This window comes from Salmo salar, chromosome 18, assembly GCF_965601325.2.
Source record: "Salmo salar chromosome 18, fSalSal1, whole genome shotgun sequence".
NCBI classification, from domain to species: domain Eukaryota; kingdom Metazoa; phylum Chordata; class Actinopteri; order Salmoniformes; family Salmonidae; genus Salmo; species Salmo salar.
The window spans coordinates 15452247-15466184 of record NC_138308.1 but is presented as its reverse complement, the minus strand read 5'-3'; the positions used below and the strand labels follow the sequence as shown (position 1 = coordinate 15466184).

Genomic DNA, 13938 nt, shown 5'->3' with positions numbered 1-13938 from the left:
TAAGTAGTTTGTCCAATTACCTAAGTATCAAGAACATCAAATAAATACAGTATTGCATTTACAATCGACATTGAATGAGCAATTTGGAACATAGCATCATTAGTACCTTAAATCATCTCTTAATTAAGTCTGAGGGAATCGATAGATCAAATTGATTGACAGCACAAAGCTATTACCAAATCAGTGGCTTTGTGGTTAGCATGTACGCCCTGAGATTGGAGGGTTGGGAGTCCGATCCCTGGGCGAGTCATACCAAATACTGTAAAAATGGGATCCGATGTGTCACTAAGGAGATAGATTTGGGGTAAGGCTCTGTGATAGCGTTCTGTCCGGGGGGTGTACTTGTACATCAAGCTTCCTCACACGAGAGAGGCTCCTGCAAGGCCACTTACTTCACTTACAAAGCTATTACTCAAGGCAATGTCTCTCAATGCTTGCACAGGAAATCATATTGTGTTTAATTTCCTCTTCTCAGGGTTTAGTAGGACCACAAGGATTCAAAGGGAACCGGGTAAGATAACAGCTGATAATTATGTGCTTGTAATGCTCTCTTGGAGTACAATGTGCTTCTAACCAGAGGACAATAACATGTTCTCTGCTAATTAAGTACATTTAGTACTTCTGATTAACTATGGGATTTAAAATGGCTTCTGATCCTCCATGCTCCTTCTTCACTCAACACTAGATATACTCCCAACCAAAATGAGTGAAGGTATTCTTCATTGAAAAGTACTAATCAAAAAGACTATTGTCATTTTTCATTTGTCTTTTTGGTAATAGTTCATCATCAATCTTTTGCAAGCCCATTGGGATGTCAAGTTTGTTATGCTTAAAAGCATGGTGGGCCTGTATTAGGTAATATGAGCAGGACCATGGTGGATTCAAAGGCTCTTAAGTAGGCGAATCTGAATCAAAATGTTATTTAAATATCAATAACTCATCTTCTGAAAAATGTGTCCAAAATAGCCAATGATGAGTGACCTTCAATTGTGTTTTTAGTGATGTTTGAAAAAATTATATTCATATGTCCTTTGCCTTTCTGAGGTGAATGTATTTGTTTTGCAGTGGCCTTTTTACCTCAGAGTTCAATTCATCTTGTTAAAATATGCAAATATGACTGAGGTAGTATAAATTAAGACAGGGGATCAAAAGAGATTGAAGATGTTTGTACTTGATAATGAGAGGACTGGAACATGTGAATGGACACATCAAAGACCTTAGAAAATGACATGCTGTTTACTTTGAAGACAAGTCAAAAGGGTGTCCTCTTTTACATTGTCCGACCTAGGTTTACCTTCTACTGTCGTATCTGAAAATGTTGTTCTTAAAGTAATCACATAATGCTACACTCCCATTTTGTAAAATAGCCACTGCAAAATAAAAGAATCTACCAATGTATTAGAGATTGTTTGGTTCATGTACCCATGTCCCCCCTTCCCCTTGGAGAATGTTTCCTTCCTTCCTATTAACATCTGACTTAATATTCTGACTCCCACCTTAAAAGTCACAACACATCATTGACCCTCTCAGCACTTCCAACTGGGTTCATGTCAGCAGGAAATATCTGACATTGACAGTTATGGCTACTTCCTATCTGTGGATCAAATATATTTGCTACTCAAATGGGGTGTAAAGAAGGGGAAAGAGATTGATATTATGAGGTATTTTGCTACACCAGTTGGAGGTGCTGTGGCCGGTTGTGGGACCGTGGTGCTGTTTTTACTCTTGTCCTGTCTTTGTTTCCGCAGGTCTTCCTATCCCCTTTTCCTCCCCTCCACCCTGCTCTGTTTCCCGTGGCTCTTTTTGCCGGGTCGTGTTGCCCTCTCTCTCCCTCTCACACACCCTGGCAACCTGCTCCTCCTGCATTCTAATGTCGTAGTCCCGGGTTAATCTTCTTCCTACTCCTCCTCCTCTTACCACTTACCTTCCCTGCAAGCCTGCCTGTAATTTCCTTTCACTTGGCTGACAAGTAATGTTCTCCCAACATTGCCACAACGTTAGCCAAGGTTGATGGTTTTCAGGCAACGTTGAGGCGACGTTGTGAGAGCATTATATGTTAGCCAGGATTTATTATATTTCCAATTCCAATTCCTTCTTGATAAACACGTCTAGCCCCTAATCCAACCCCTTCAAAGGCCTTGATCTTGGTGAGCGGATGTTTGAATAATAATGTGGTCTGGTTTTATACATATATCCACATATAATAGATCAACCTAATATAGGCTGTAGGTGCATAATGTAACTATTCCGCGTGTAAATACTGTAGCCCTTCACGTCCATTATATAACTGCAACTTCAGCAGTAAAGGAATGCCATTTCTTGAGAGAAAAATATTTGCTTTTGAAGATACTGTAAGTGGCTTGTTTACTTGTAGCCAGCTAGTAGCCAGTACAGCCACCTTTAGTGTACACAAACAACAGCATACTTTTCCGCTGTATGGCTCATGAATATTATGTTGTGTTAGGGCTAGTGATACCCTTGTAATATCCTGTAGTAGTTGATGAATCAAAATAAGAATTTGTTCTTAACTGACTTGCCTAGTTAAATAAAGGTAATATATATATATATTTTTTTTTTATTGATCAATGAAGTGTTTCTATCCCTGCAACAAGTCTGTGAAGGTTATCTCAGGCACTAAAGGAACCCGCTCACCAATAGCATTGGCCTGTATCCCTACTCCCTAACTTCCTCCACTTACTTTCCCCACCACTACATTCTTAAACTTCAGTACTCTTCTTCGTAAACCCAAAAAAGCACATCATCCTTACTTTTATGGTCTTCAATTATCTGTAAAATGTCTAAATTCCTTAGGTAAGAATACAAGCGTCATGATTTCAAAAAGCAAACATATTTGCTTACTGTGTGGGCGAGCCAGCCAGGAGGAACTAAAGCCTGTCTCTTGTAATGCACTGTTGTTTGCAGGGAGAGAGGGGCAAGAAAGGCAACAGGGGAACTAAAGGGGATAAGGGGGACCAAGGAGCACCTGGATTAGATGCCCCCTGTCCATTGGTATGTCCTGCGTTCAAAGTGCAAGCCAGGTGGCAAAAAGAAGGAGCGACCCTCAGAATACCACATAACCTGCACTGACAATCAGGAGTCTCTGTGTTCTAATCCTGACTTCCTTTTGCCTCTTAACCGACTCTAATAGACCCTGAAGTGGTTTTGGTCCAAGCGTCTACTACAGTATTAGTCCAGAGATACAAACTGCAGTAGTGATATTCATTGAATGACTGGATGATTATTGGTTAAGAATGAATAATCACCCCAGGACCAGTGACCATGAACCATCTGAGGGGGTTTTCTTTTCAAGGGTAAGACTAACAGAAACATGGCCCACTTACCCCAGTGAGTCTGTTCCTGTCAGTCCCAGGCCGCCTGCATGTTTAGGTGTGTCTGTAGCTACAGGCTTCAGTCTGCGAACGGAGCGGCAGCAGGTCCTCACATCAGCCAGCAGGGTATACTGCTGCTAAAGGAGGGGCAATGTGCAGATGTTTACAAGGTTGATTTCACAAACAGGGTTTCCGAGGCTTTAAAGGAGAAAAAGGTGAACCGGGCCTCCCTGGCCTGGACGGGCTGGATGCCCCTTGTCCTGTGGTATGCTTCCTCTCTCCCTTCCCTATCCAGCATGCCTTGGCTTTTCTAACCACCCCTTAACAATTCCATACATTTTCTTATTCACTTTACTTTAGGCATAAGTAAGAGCTAATATAATAGGGCTGCCTGAGCATTACATTGAACTAACACAATAGTACCGTTAGTTATGTAAAAATATTTAGACAAATAAAGGCTGTTTAACGGGTTGCTAACCAATTCTGCTATTTTGTGTGTGTGTGTGTGTGGGGGGGTTGCGCTGATCTTAACTTTGTTTTGTACACAATGTTTCCGCCATCGTCTCCTATGACCGAAAAAAGCATTTTGGACATCAGAACAGCTAACCTCGATTTAGATGAAGATTTCTACTTCAACGAGTCGGCAGCGCAGGACATACTGCTTACCCCGGACCAGGCCCTAATCCCAGACACCTGGAAGAGAAAGAGACGGCGATATAGAGTCCGACGTGTGGGCAACCTAATGAAACTACGACGGCGAGTAAATACACCTCTGTTCTATTGGCGAATGTACAATCACTGGACAACCTGGACAAGCTCCATTCGAGACTATCCCATCAACCAGACCTGAAGAACTGTAATATCCTATGTTTCTCTGAAATTTGGCTGAACAAGGACATGGATAATACACATCTAGCTGGTTTTTCTATGCATCGGCAGGACAGAACGGCAGCATCGAGTAACATCAAGAAGGGTGGTGTGTGCTGCGTTGTTGATGACAGCTGAAGCTCGATCTCTAATATTAAGGAAATCTCGAGAGTCTGCTCGCATGATTTAGAATAGCTCATGATAAGCTGTAGACTTTATTATTTACCAAGATATTTTTCATCTATATTTTCCATAGCTGTCTATTTACCACCAGAAACCGATGCTGGCACTAAGACCGCACTCAACGAGCTGTATAGGGCCATAAGCAAACAATAAAATGCTCATCCAGAGGTGGCGCTCCTAGTCGCGGTGATTTTAATGCAGGAAAATTGAAATCTGTCGTACCTCATTTCTACCAGCAGGTCACCTTTGCAACTACATACTCAAACAAAGCCAGCCACGTCGCGGAGACTATTGCCATGCTCCCGGTCAACCTAAACACCTTCTTCGTTGCTTCGAGGAAAACCCATTACCGCCGCCGACTGTGAGCTGTCTTCTCCGTGGCCGACGTTATAGCAAGACATTTAAGCATGTTAACCCTCGCAAGGCTGCCTGCCCAGACGGCATCCCAAGTCGTATCCTCAGAGTATGTTCAGACCAGCTGGCTGGAGGGTTTATGGACATATTACATTTCTCCCTATCCCAGTCTGTTGTCCCCACCTGCTTCAAGATGTCCACCATTGTTCCTGTACCCAAGAAAACGAAGGTAACTGAACTAAATGGCTATCGCCCCGTAGCACTCACTTCTGTCATCATGAAATGCTTTGAGAGACTAGTTAAGGATCATATAACCTTACCCAACACCCTAGACGACACTATTGTGTACTTCAGGAGACAATTGAGAGAGCACATCCCCATCCACATTGACGGGGAGAGGGTGAAAAGCTTCAAGTTCCTCGGCGGGCACTATCACTGACAATCTGAAATGATCCATCCACACAGACAGTGTGGGGAAAAAGGCTCACCAGTGCCTCTTCAACAACAGGAGGCTGAAGAAATTCGTCTTGGCCCCTAAGACCCTCACAAACTTCTACAGATGCACCATTGAGAGCATCCTGATACAGCAATTGCACCGTCCACAACCGCAGGGCTCTCCAGAGGGTGGTGCAGGCAGCCCAACGCATCACCGGGGGCACACTGCCTGCCCTTCAGGACATCTACAGAACCCTGTGTCACAGGAAGGCCAAGAAGATCATCAAGAACCTCAGACACCCAAGTCACGGCCTGTTCACCACGCTATCATCAAGAAGGCGGAAACAGTGCACGTGCATCAAAATTGGATCCAAGAGACTGAAAAACAGTTTCTATCTTCAAGCCATCAGACTGTTAAATAGTCACCACTAGCCGGCCTCCGCCCAGTTCCCTGCCCTAAACTTAGTCACTGTTACTAGCCGGCTACCACCCGGTACTCTACCCTACACCTTAGAGACTGCTGCCCTATGTACATAGTCATTGAACACCGGTAACTTAATGTTATAAATAATGTTTACATACTGTTTTACCCACTTCATATGTGTATACTGTATTCTAGTCAAGACTCATCCTATATAACTACTGCTGTACATACCTTTTTTATTCATATACTGTCCATACTGTCTGTACACACCATCATATACATATTTATATTCCAGACTTTGACATTGCTCGTTCTGATATTTCTTAATTCCTTTCTTTTAATGTGTGGTATTTGTGTGTATTGTTTTGTATTGTTAGGTATTACTGCACTGTTGGAGCTAGAAACATAAGCATTTCGCTGCACCTGCAATAACATCTGCAAAATATGTGTACACGACCAATAAAATGAAATGTCATTTGATTTTGAGTTGCTGCTACTAATACCGTTTACTATCTGCCACTTTATTCGTAGTTATATGTACTCATCTACCTCAATTACCTCGTACCACTCACTGCACATCGACTCGGTACTGGTATACTGTATATAATTACGTGTTTTACTTTCCTTTATTTCTTTATTTTCTTTCTGTCTGCATCGTTGGGAAGGGCCCGTAATTAAGCATTTTGCTGTTAGTCCACACCTGTTGTTTACAAAGCATGTGACCAAAATGTGATTTGATTTGAGAAGAGCAATGCCTTTATTTACAGAGTAGGCATGCGCACACTGTTGATCAAGCTATTAACTACAAATGTACTATTGTTTTAGATAAACTGTGCATCCACACATTTTTTACTAACACTAATAATTGATTTGCTGAGAATTATATTTTTTCTTGCAAGGGTAGCAAAACACCTACAGTAATTACTGGTGTGCGACATAATCTATTTTCTTGATCATAATAACCCAGGACCCATTAAGTGACTTTAAATAGTTATTTTCAAAGACTCTTGACAGTTAATAGCCTTACTTTTCTTATTTGTATCCCTGTCTCCTCCACTACCACTCGCATGGCACCTTTTCCCTCCACCTTATCCTTTACCATTTTGGGCAACAGAACTGTATTGAGAAAGATTCTCTTGGGAAAAAAACAGGGCCTCCTCAATGATTTTAGTTGAACCCTGTTTTGTTTATGTATTGAAAAGGAGAGAAAAAAGAGGTTGACGGTTTGATTCATTCCTAGAAGATGCCAGATGAAAGAAAATAACAGCCCACTGGCTGTGTTTAAACCCTATTTCTAAAAGTTTGAATTAATTCAGACGATGGAGTCATATTTTTACAAATACACATCTACTACTGTACCACTAGTTGTTTGGTTGGTTGTTGGTGCTTTTTAACACAATATGCATAGTACATGCATAGTACATTGCATAAATATTATACACACACAATAGTATTTATTCAACAGTAAACTGCATTGTGTTTTGTGTACATGTTTGCGTGTTTGCATGGTTATACTGTACAGAAAGTCACATTCTACAGTTTTAGCAGTAACACTTTATATTAAGTTAGTCTGTGTCAGAACAACTTAAACAGATAGTTCACACAAATTACCAAATTACACATTGGTTTCCTTAACCTGTAAGCTGTCTATGGAGAAGGTATGACAGCAATCCATGTGTTTAGTTTCCCTGGCACTTCCCACATGCTAACGTTTTAGCATTTGTGGCACAAAACTTATTCAAGTCATGGGACCAATATTATCATTTTCCGCGCATCTTGTCCAAATCCTCCGAAAGTATCTAAAATGGATTGTGAAACTCAACAAAGTCACTTATAGATTTTCAATATGATGTGTGAAAAACGTTAATATCGGCCCCATGACTTAAGGGAGATTTGTGCCACAAATGCTAACATGTTAGCATGTGGAAAGAGTGTGAGGGGAAACTAAACCAAAGCATGGATTGCTGTCATACTTTGTCTATAAAATGTAATTTTGTAATTTGGGTGAACTATCCCTTTCATGTAAAGCGTTACCTCAGAGTGTTTATGACTCACTCCCTCTCTTTCTTTCCTTAGGGGGATGATGGCTTACCAGTATCAGGGTGTTGGAATAAAGTAAGAGAAAGAGTCCTGCTGTGAATGTACACTATCTGCATCTTGGGCTGATTAAGTGCTTGGTAGTTCTGCCTTTTTTATTATCCCCAATGCCAGTATAATCAACAACATCATCTGTCATTACTTCATTAATACTGTAGAAAAGTGCTTAGTTGTATTCCTGTTCATTGTATCCTCAATGAACATTGCATGAACTAATGTGTGTTTTTTTTTGCCTTCTCTTTGCAGTAACGATAACTTCGGGGTGGCATGTGTGATTGTACATAGAATATTTATTTTTGTACTTTTTATGTGCTCTCTTATACTGATGAGAAAGAAAAAAAGAAAATCATAAAAATATGCCAGGTTCTTTGTACAGAGTGTTTATTTTTATTAGTTGTAATAATGTTTATGTATTGGATTTAATAGCTATGCATTATGTCAACATGTTTGGGTGACGAAGAAATTATAATGTGGCTACATATGCATGATATTTGTGCATAATGTGAACAGATATTGCTTATTAACTTATTGTATCCTGTTGTTTTGTTTTGTTGTGACCATGCTGCACTGAGTTGTGGGGCTGGAAAGATGAAGTGTTGGCTTTTTAAAATATCTTAGTTGAACCCTCTTTGTAGAGATCAAAATGATGAAAACCTACAGCCCCGCAAATGTTCCTGTCTAAATATGTACACAACTCACGTCATGGTGACAGACAGCACTGTATTTAGTCTGCACTGTACAGTATAGCCATTTGAATCACTAGCGCACAGATACCCATGGTTCTCAACACATCCTCTTTTAACCGTTTAGGGTTCTGATATCATAAACCCATAACGTATCCTGAATATCCAGCATGCCACACTAGCACATTTTGTCGTTGTCTCTAAAAGGGAAACATTTTATCTCATGAAGGGGTTTCAACTGAGATTGCCTGACCATTTGAAGCTTTAGTTGTTTCCCCCTAGGAAAAACAGCAATTTTGAAACAGAGAACAAATACTTAGCATTTGCTGCTCTTTCACTGGCTGAGTAGTTTCACAGCCAGAATGACCAACCATTCTAAGTTACAGTATAGCTTCACGTATAACCTGACCTCAATTTCTCCAAATCATCTGTAAATATATATTTTTTAACCAAATCTAAGGGGCCACCTCATCCTGCTTTTTGACTATCAGGCTCTATTTAACCGTAGTTGTTTGCCTTTTTTTGTTCGAACTTTATCAAATTGATACAAACCCATGTAACAAGCTTTCTCTTGGATGACTGAAATATTGCTGCTGACCCTTAAGGCATCCTGCTGCAACAGCCACATTGCCTCTACACCCTGTGCAACGCATCCATTTATTTATATGAAGAAAGCTATTAATGGACAATGAAGATCTTGTTAAGAAATACCAGACTAGTTATTTGCAGCTGTACTTTAAACAGGGAGTGACCTACGTCGCCCTTGCTAACTGTGTTTATGAATCAGTATTGAAGAGATGGATGAAGGGGACTGGAGTAGAGTTGGTCCATTGCCACTGCTCATTGTAAAAAAAATAAAAAAAGAAGCTCTGTTTGTGTTCTGCTCTGCTTGGAAATGTATAGCTAGACTCAGAGATTACCACCTTCAATAACGTCTTCATCAGGTTCTTATACCTCATGCTAACGTGTGCCATGTTCCCCTGCCATGCTCTCCTTGTTATAGGTTCAACTCAAAGTTCATGAGAAATCATTGAGAATCTGTTCAAATTGACATTTAAATGTTTGTTAACCTTATATGTTCAAACTGACAATCAGAAATAAACCTATTTTTTTTAATAGTACATACAGTACAGTTGTGTGCTTTAAAAATAACATATATATTTTTTATGGCATCACTTTGCATTGAAGAACATACAGAGTTTGGGATCTGGGGATGCATTTTATGAGTGTTGTATCATGCTAATATTTCATTTCACATGAATTGTGTTAAGTGTGCATTGAAATCTGTTATTTCCATTGCTCTGCTATGGTTTGTAGTGACCTGAATGTGTGTGTGCCAAAAAGCATGAATAATGCTGTTTGAGGTGAGTTCTTTGAACTGGCATATACAATAAACTACACAGGGATGGTAAGAAGCATATACTGTAGATTGCTAGTATGGAAAGAGTTATCCCTTGACACAAACCTCTTTTTCTTTGAAAGGGTCAAAATCCTTTCCAACTGGCCAAGTAGTAGAGGTTCAAGAGATCTGCTCAACAACGTTTCGCTCAAAGCTGCAGAATGGAAACTCGAAGGCGTTTGGAGATATCGTTGAGTTTTGACCCGACCTGGGATTGTCATTTTACTCACAGATTTTCCAGCCGGCTGAACACAGAGCCAGTGACATTGGGGGGCTCCAGTCGCAGCAGTGAGCAGACTGACTTCAATAAGACTCGGAAACAAAAGGATTTCAGTTTCCTTTGCAGTTCTTTGCTGAAGGCTCCTCGGGTTGGACAAGCCATCAAAGCCACAAAGAGATAGAGATGCATTTCTTTGAGATATATGCTTTTCTTTGAGATATATATCTTTATTCACTATGTGAAAGTGAGACATTCACTTTTTTATAGTGTACAATTTCCTGTGTTTTATTTGACACCAACAACTGTGATTCAAGAATTCAGAGCAGCTCGCAGAACAGACAGATGTATTCTCTCCATGTTCATGTGTTTCCGAGACAAACCAAAAAACAAAGGGAAATGCTTTTGATGATTCCTGATATCAAACTCACTGCCTTCTCTAATATCCTGGGTGTTGCAGGCATATAACATACTGTTTATGTAGCTATGTGGCCTGACCTGTGCCTAAGGAAGAACTTTATTACCAGCATTTTGTTGGTATACATTTATACATGTCTAATAGACGTATATTAAATGTATTCACATTCTTGTACCGAGATGTAAAACTCACCATTATATCAATGCTGTAAGAGTAAGTATTGTACAGTAGGAGAGGGTTCACACACTTTTTTAAAGCGCTCACTCCATGTTCTTGTATATATATTATATTGATGTGACATGGGAGCCTCTCATTTTATCCCAAAATGTTTTTACTCAACATAGATACTCTATCGTTTTAGACTGTCTTAGATAATACATGTCTGCAGTCATACTGACAGCTTTTAATGCGTATTTAAGCAGTAAGGCCCTCGGAGGTGTGGTATATGACCAATATACCATGGCTAAGGACTGTTCTCACGCACGACGCAAAGCGGAGCGCCTAGACACAGCCCTTAGCTGTGGTATATTGGCCATATACCACAAACCCCCAAGGTGCCTTATTGCTATTATAAAATGGTCACTAATGTAATTACAGCAGTAAAAATACATGTTTTGTCATACCCATGGTATACGGTCTGATATACCACAGCTTTCAGCCAATCAGCTTTCAAACCACCCAGTTTATGATCTGGAATAACCAGTTTCATACCAGTTTGTAAAAGCCAGAGTACCATAATTTCTTTACCCTAAAATAAGATTCCCGAGGAATGCCACACTAAATGCAAGTCATCATGAATCAAATTGGGCAGCTAATTTCAGCAGGAATAATTTCAACACGTTTATCCTGTCTGTATGAATCGGTGGGCTTTAGTGTAACTGTTTGTCACCCTTGAAGTATGATATTAACCATAAAGAAGGCAGATTTCTATTGTGGGCAAATATTTTGTCAAATTCTGACATTAAACAGCTCCTCTAAACATGTGTCATGAAAAATGATGCTTTCATACTGATGAAAGAAGGTCTTTTATTTAGGATTGTGTGAGGTGTCATGGCTGGAGGCACAAGCTATTGGACAGCTGGTAACAGACGTTTAGAATCATTTTAAATCGAATGAATTGCTTATTTAGGTCGCCTATGACATTTTGACCTCGTGAAACTCATTTTGATTTGAGCAGTTGGGGTAAAGGTATTTTATTATTTTCTCTTCCAAAAATGTATCAACAATTTCATTGCATTATTGTGTGAAAACGAAGTCTGAAGACTGAACTGACAATATGTCCATCTTGTCAACGACTATGATATCTTGTGCCTTTTACTATGTTCAACACAACAGAAGCATTCCTTGTGGCATATTGACAACTGTCTTCTAACCCTCCTCACACCTCAAATCAAAATGCACATACAATAATCATTTGAATGTTCAAAGTGGTGAATACAACACAGTGCTTTGCTAGAGTCCATATTCATATCCAAATGGTGTATTGCAAACCAGGGTCAGTTATTGTGTTTGTTCTTTAGATTTGATAAAGGCCACGTTGACCTAGGCAGGCGGTGAGGGTGAACGATTGAGACCACTCTAGCATTACTGACACGAATTGGTAACAGAAATGTAGTCTAAAGGCAAAAGGATCTAACCATTTAAAAAAATATATATATTGTTAATTTATCTGAATGGTTTCTCTTCACCCAATTGTTTGGAATGTTTGCCCGAGAACTAGGCTTACTCTGCCCCTGTTGATTCTGAATTTGAATTAACATGTAATTAATTACACATGAACAGCTCCTACAACACGACCTTTATATAAAAGTGGATCAAGTCAAGTGCTGTTACTGTATTCAAGTAATTACTGTAAATGCAAATGAATGTAAAGTGTTGCCTTAGTGTTTTGTTTAACAAAGGTTCTCAACAAGCAGCCTTCCTCCCAAGGATGTAAATCATTCTGTATACATGTTTATTTAGTGGAGCACTTTCGTGCAATGACACATAACAGATGGGTAATCAGGCCATTTGAAGGTTTTCATTTGATTCTAAGATTATTTGGTTCACCTCAAATCTTTCAAACAAGAGAGTCCATCGTCCCCAGGAAATGTGTCACATTACCACCCACAATCCTTTATTCAGCTGAATACTCCTATGAAGATAGTAGCTATACTCAAAGAATCATTCATTCTTTTGTAACAATGTATTCAAAACACTATTCACCTTAGTTCATTTACTGTAGGGTCATCTTTGAAAGTTTGTGTGAATTTAATTTCTGCTTTTTCTCACTGATATTTTGCACAATGGCAGTACTCTTTAGTTTTACAATATCTTCTCTGGACATTATTATTACATGTTTGTATTATATTTCTTGGTATACATTTCCCAATTGACTTAACTTGACTTGTCTTCATCTTTTACTGTATTTATATATTAAGTGTACTCTTCATGTAATTATGCATACTTCAAATATAACTATTTAACACATAATATCTTAGAACATGTCACTCATGAAAAACACTTATTAACTGATGATAGGTCATGTGAAGTTATTTCTGGAACCTGAGCACAACATGTGGTCCTTTTGTGAAAATGTGTGTTTCTACTGAAAAACACTTCACAAAAACCCTTCAATTATGTCTTCAATTCATTCTTGATTTTAGTCAAAGCCAATTTACAGTTAATGCCTTCTCATGTGAAGAGTACACAGATTTGTTTGAGGAATGGTGTTGTATCCACTGTAAAGTTATTTGATTCATCACTTTAGTGGACATTACAGATATGTTTATGCCAGTCTATGATCAACGCATTCTGTTTTGTATTAAGTGGATGTATCACTTCTTGATGTCATCACCATTATGTGTATTTAAAGCAGTTTAGGAGAGAGATAGTTAAGGTGATAGAAACCATTTTAGAAGATCGTTACAGTTAACCTGCCGTTGACATTCATTTTGTTTTTTCTTAACTATCTACTATGTAGTGTGCTCGGTAGAAATCACGATGTATAATATTATAAAACCAGTTTGTGTGATAATCAGTTTCAGTAGGTAACTGAGAACGGATATGAGGGCATTTATTTCAATGCATTTGATGTAAAAAACCATCTGCATGCTGATATTATTGTTTGTAAGCGTTATTTACTATTTGACGGCAACAGTGACATTTTACAAACTTATGTTCTGTTTCAGCAAAATACTTTGGGAATTTATTTGATATGCCATTTCTGCACAAAATTAGGAATTATGTCAGTTAAGTGACCTTTTATAATTCCCTCTGCTGTTACAGACTCTTGACAATTTATGAAATGTGACATTTGAACGTTGAATTGAGGTGTCAACATTTTGTTTCTTGAGAGTCAATGTGAGTCGTCCGTAAAAAAACAAAAATGGAATACAGAGTTAAGTATGCTGTCAACGGTGCTGTTTCTTTCTAACAGAAACTGTTTTTATAAACCATAAATGGCAGCTTTCGTCACTGATTGCCAATCGTTATTTCACTGTTCAATACATTTTGAGAACATTGTCAATAATAAAACATTTTAAAAGTGAAT

The 13938-nt window shown here is 39.0% G+C and overlaps 1 protein-coding gene across 15 annotated transcripts in view; it reads left to right on the top strand.

Annotated features, from left to right (window-relative positions):
- The window catches only part of col13a1 (collagen, type XIII, alpha 1), a 111325-nt gene extending 97388 nt beyond the window's left edge, over window positions 1-13937 (top strand). For 10 of the 15 annotated variants that reach the window (XM_082964489.1, XM_014153943.3, XM_014153962.3 and 7 more), the window contains 4 exons: window positions 476-511; window positions 2923-3009; window positions 7669-7707; window positions 9855-13937. In XM_082964489.1, the coding sequence (XP_082820615.1) occupies window positions 476-511; window positions 2923-3009; window positions 7669-7707; window positions 9855-9884 (192 nt within the window). In that variant the 3' untranslated portion in view covers window positions 9885-13937. 15 annotated transcript variants of the gene reach the window in all.
- The last annotated feature ends 1 nt before the right edge of the window (window position 13938 follows it).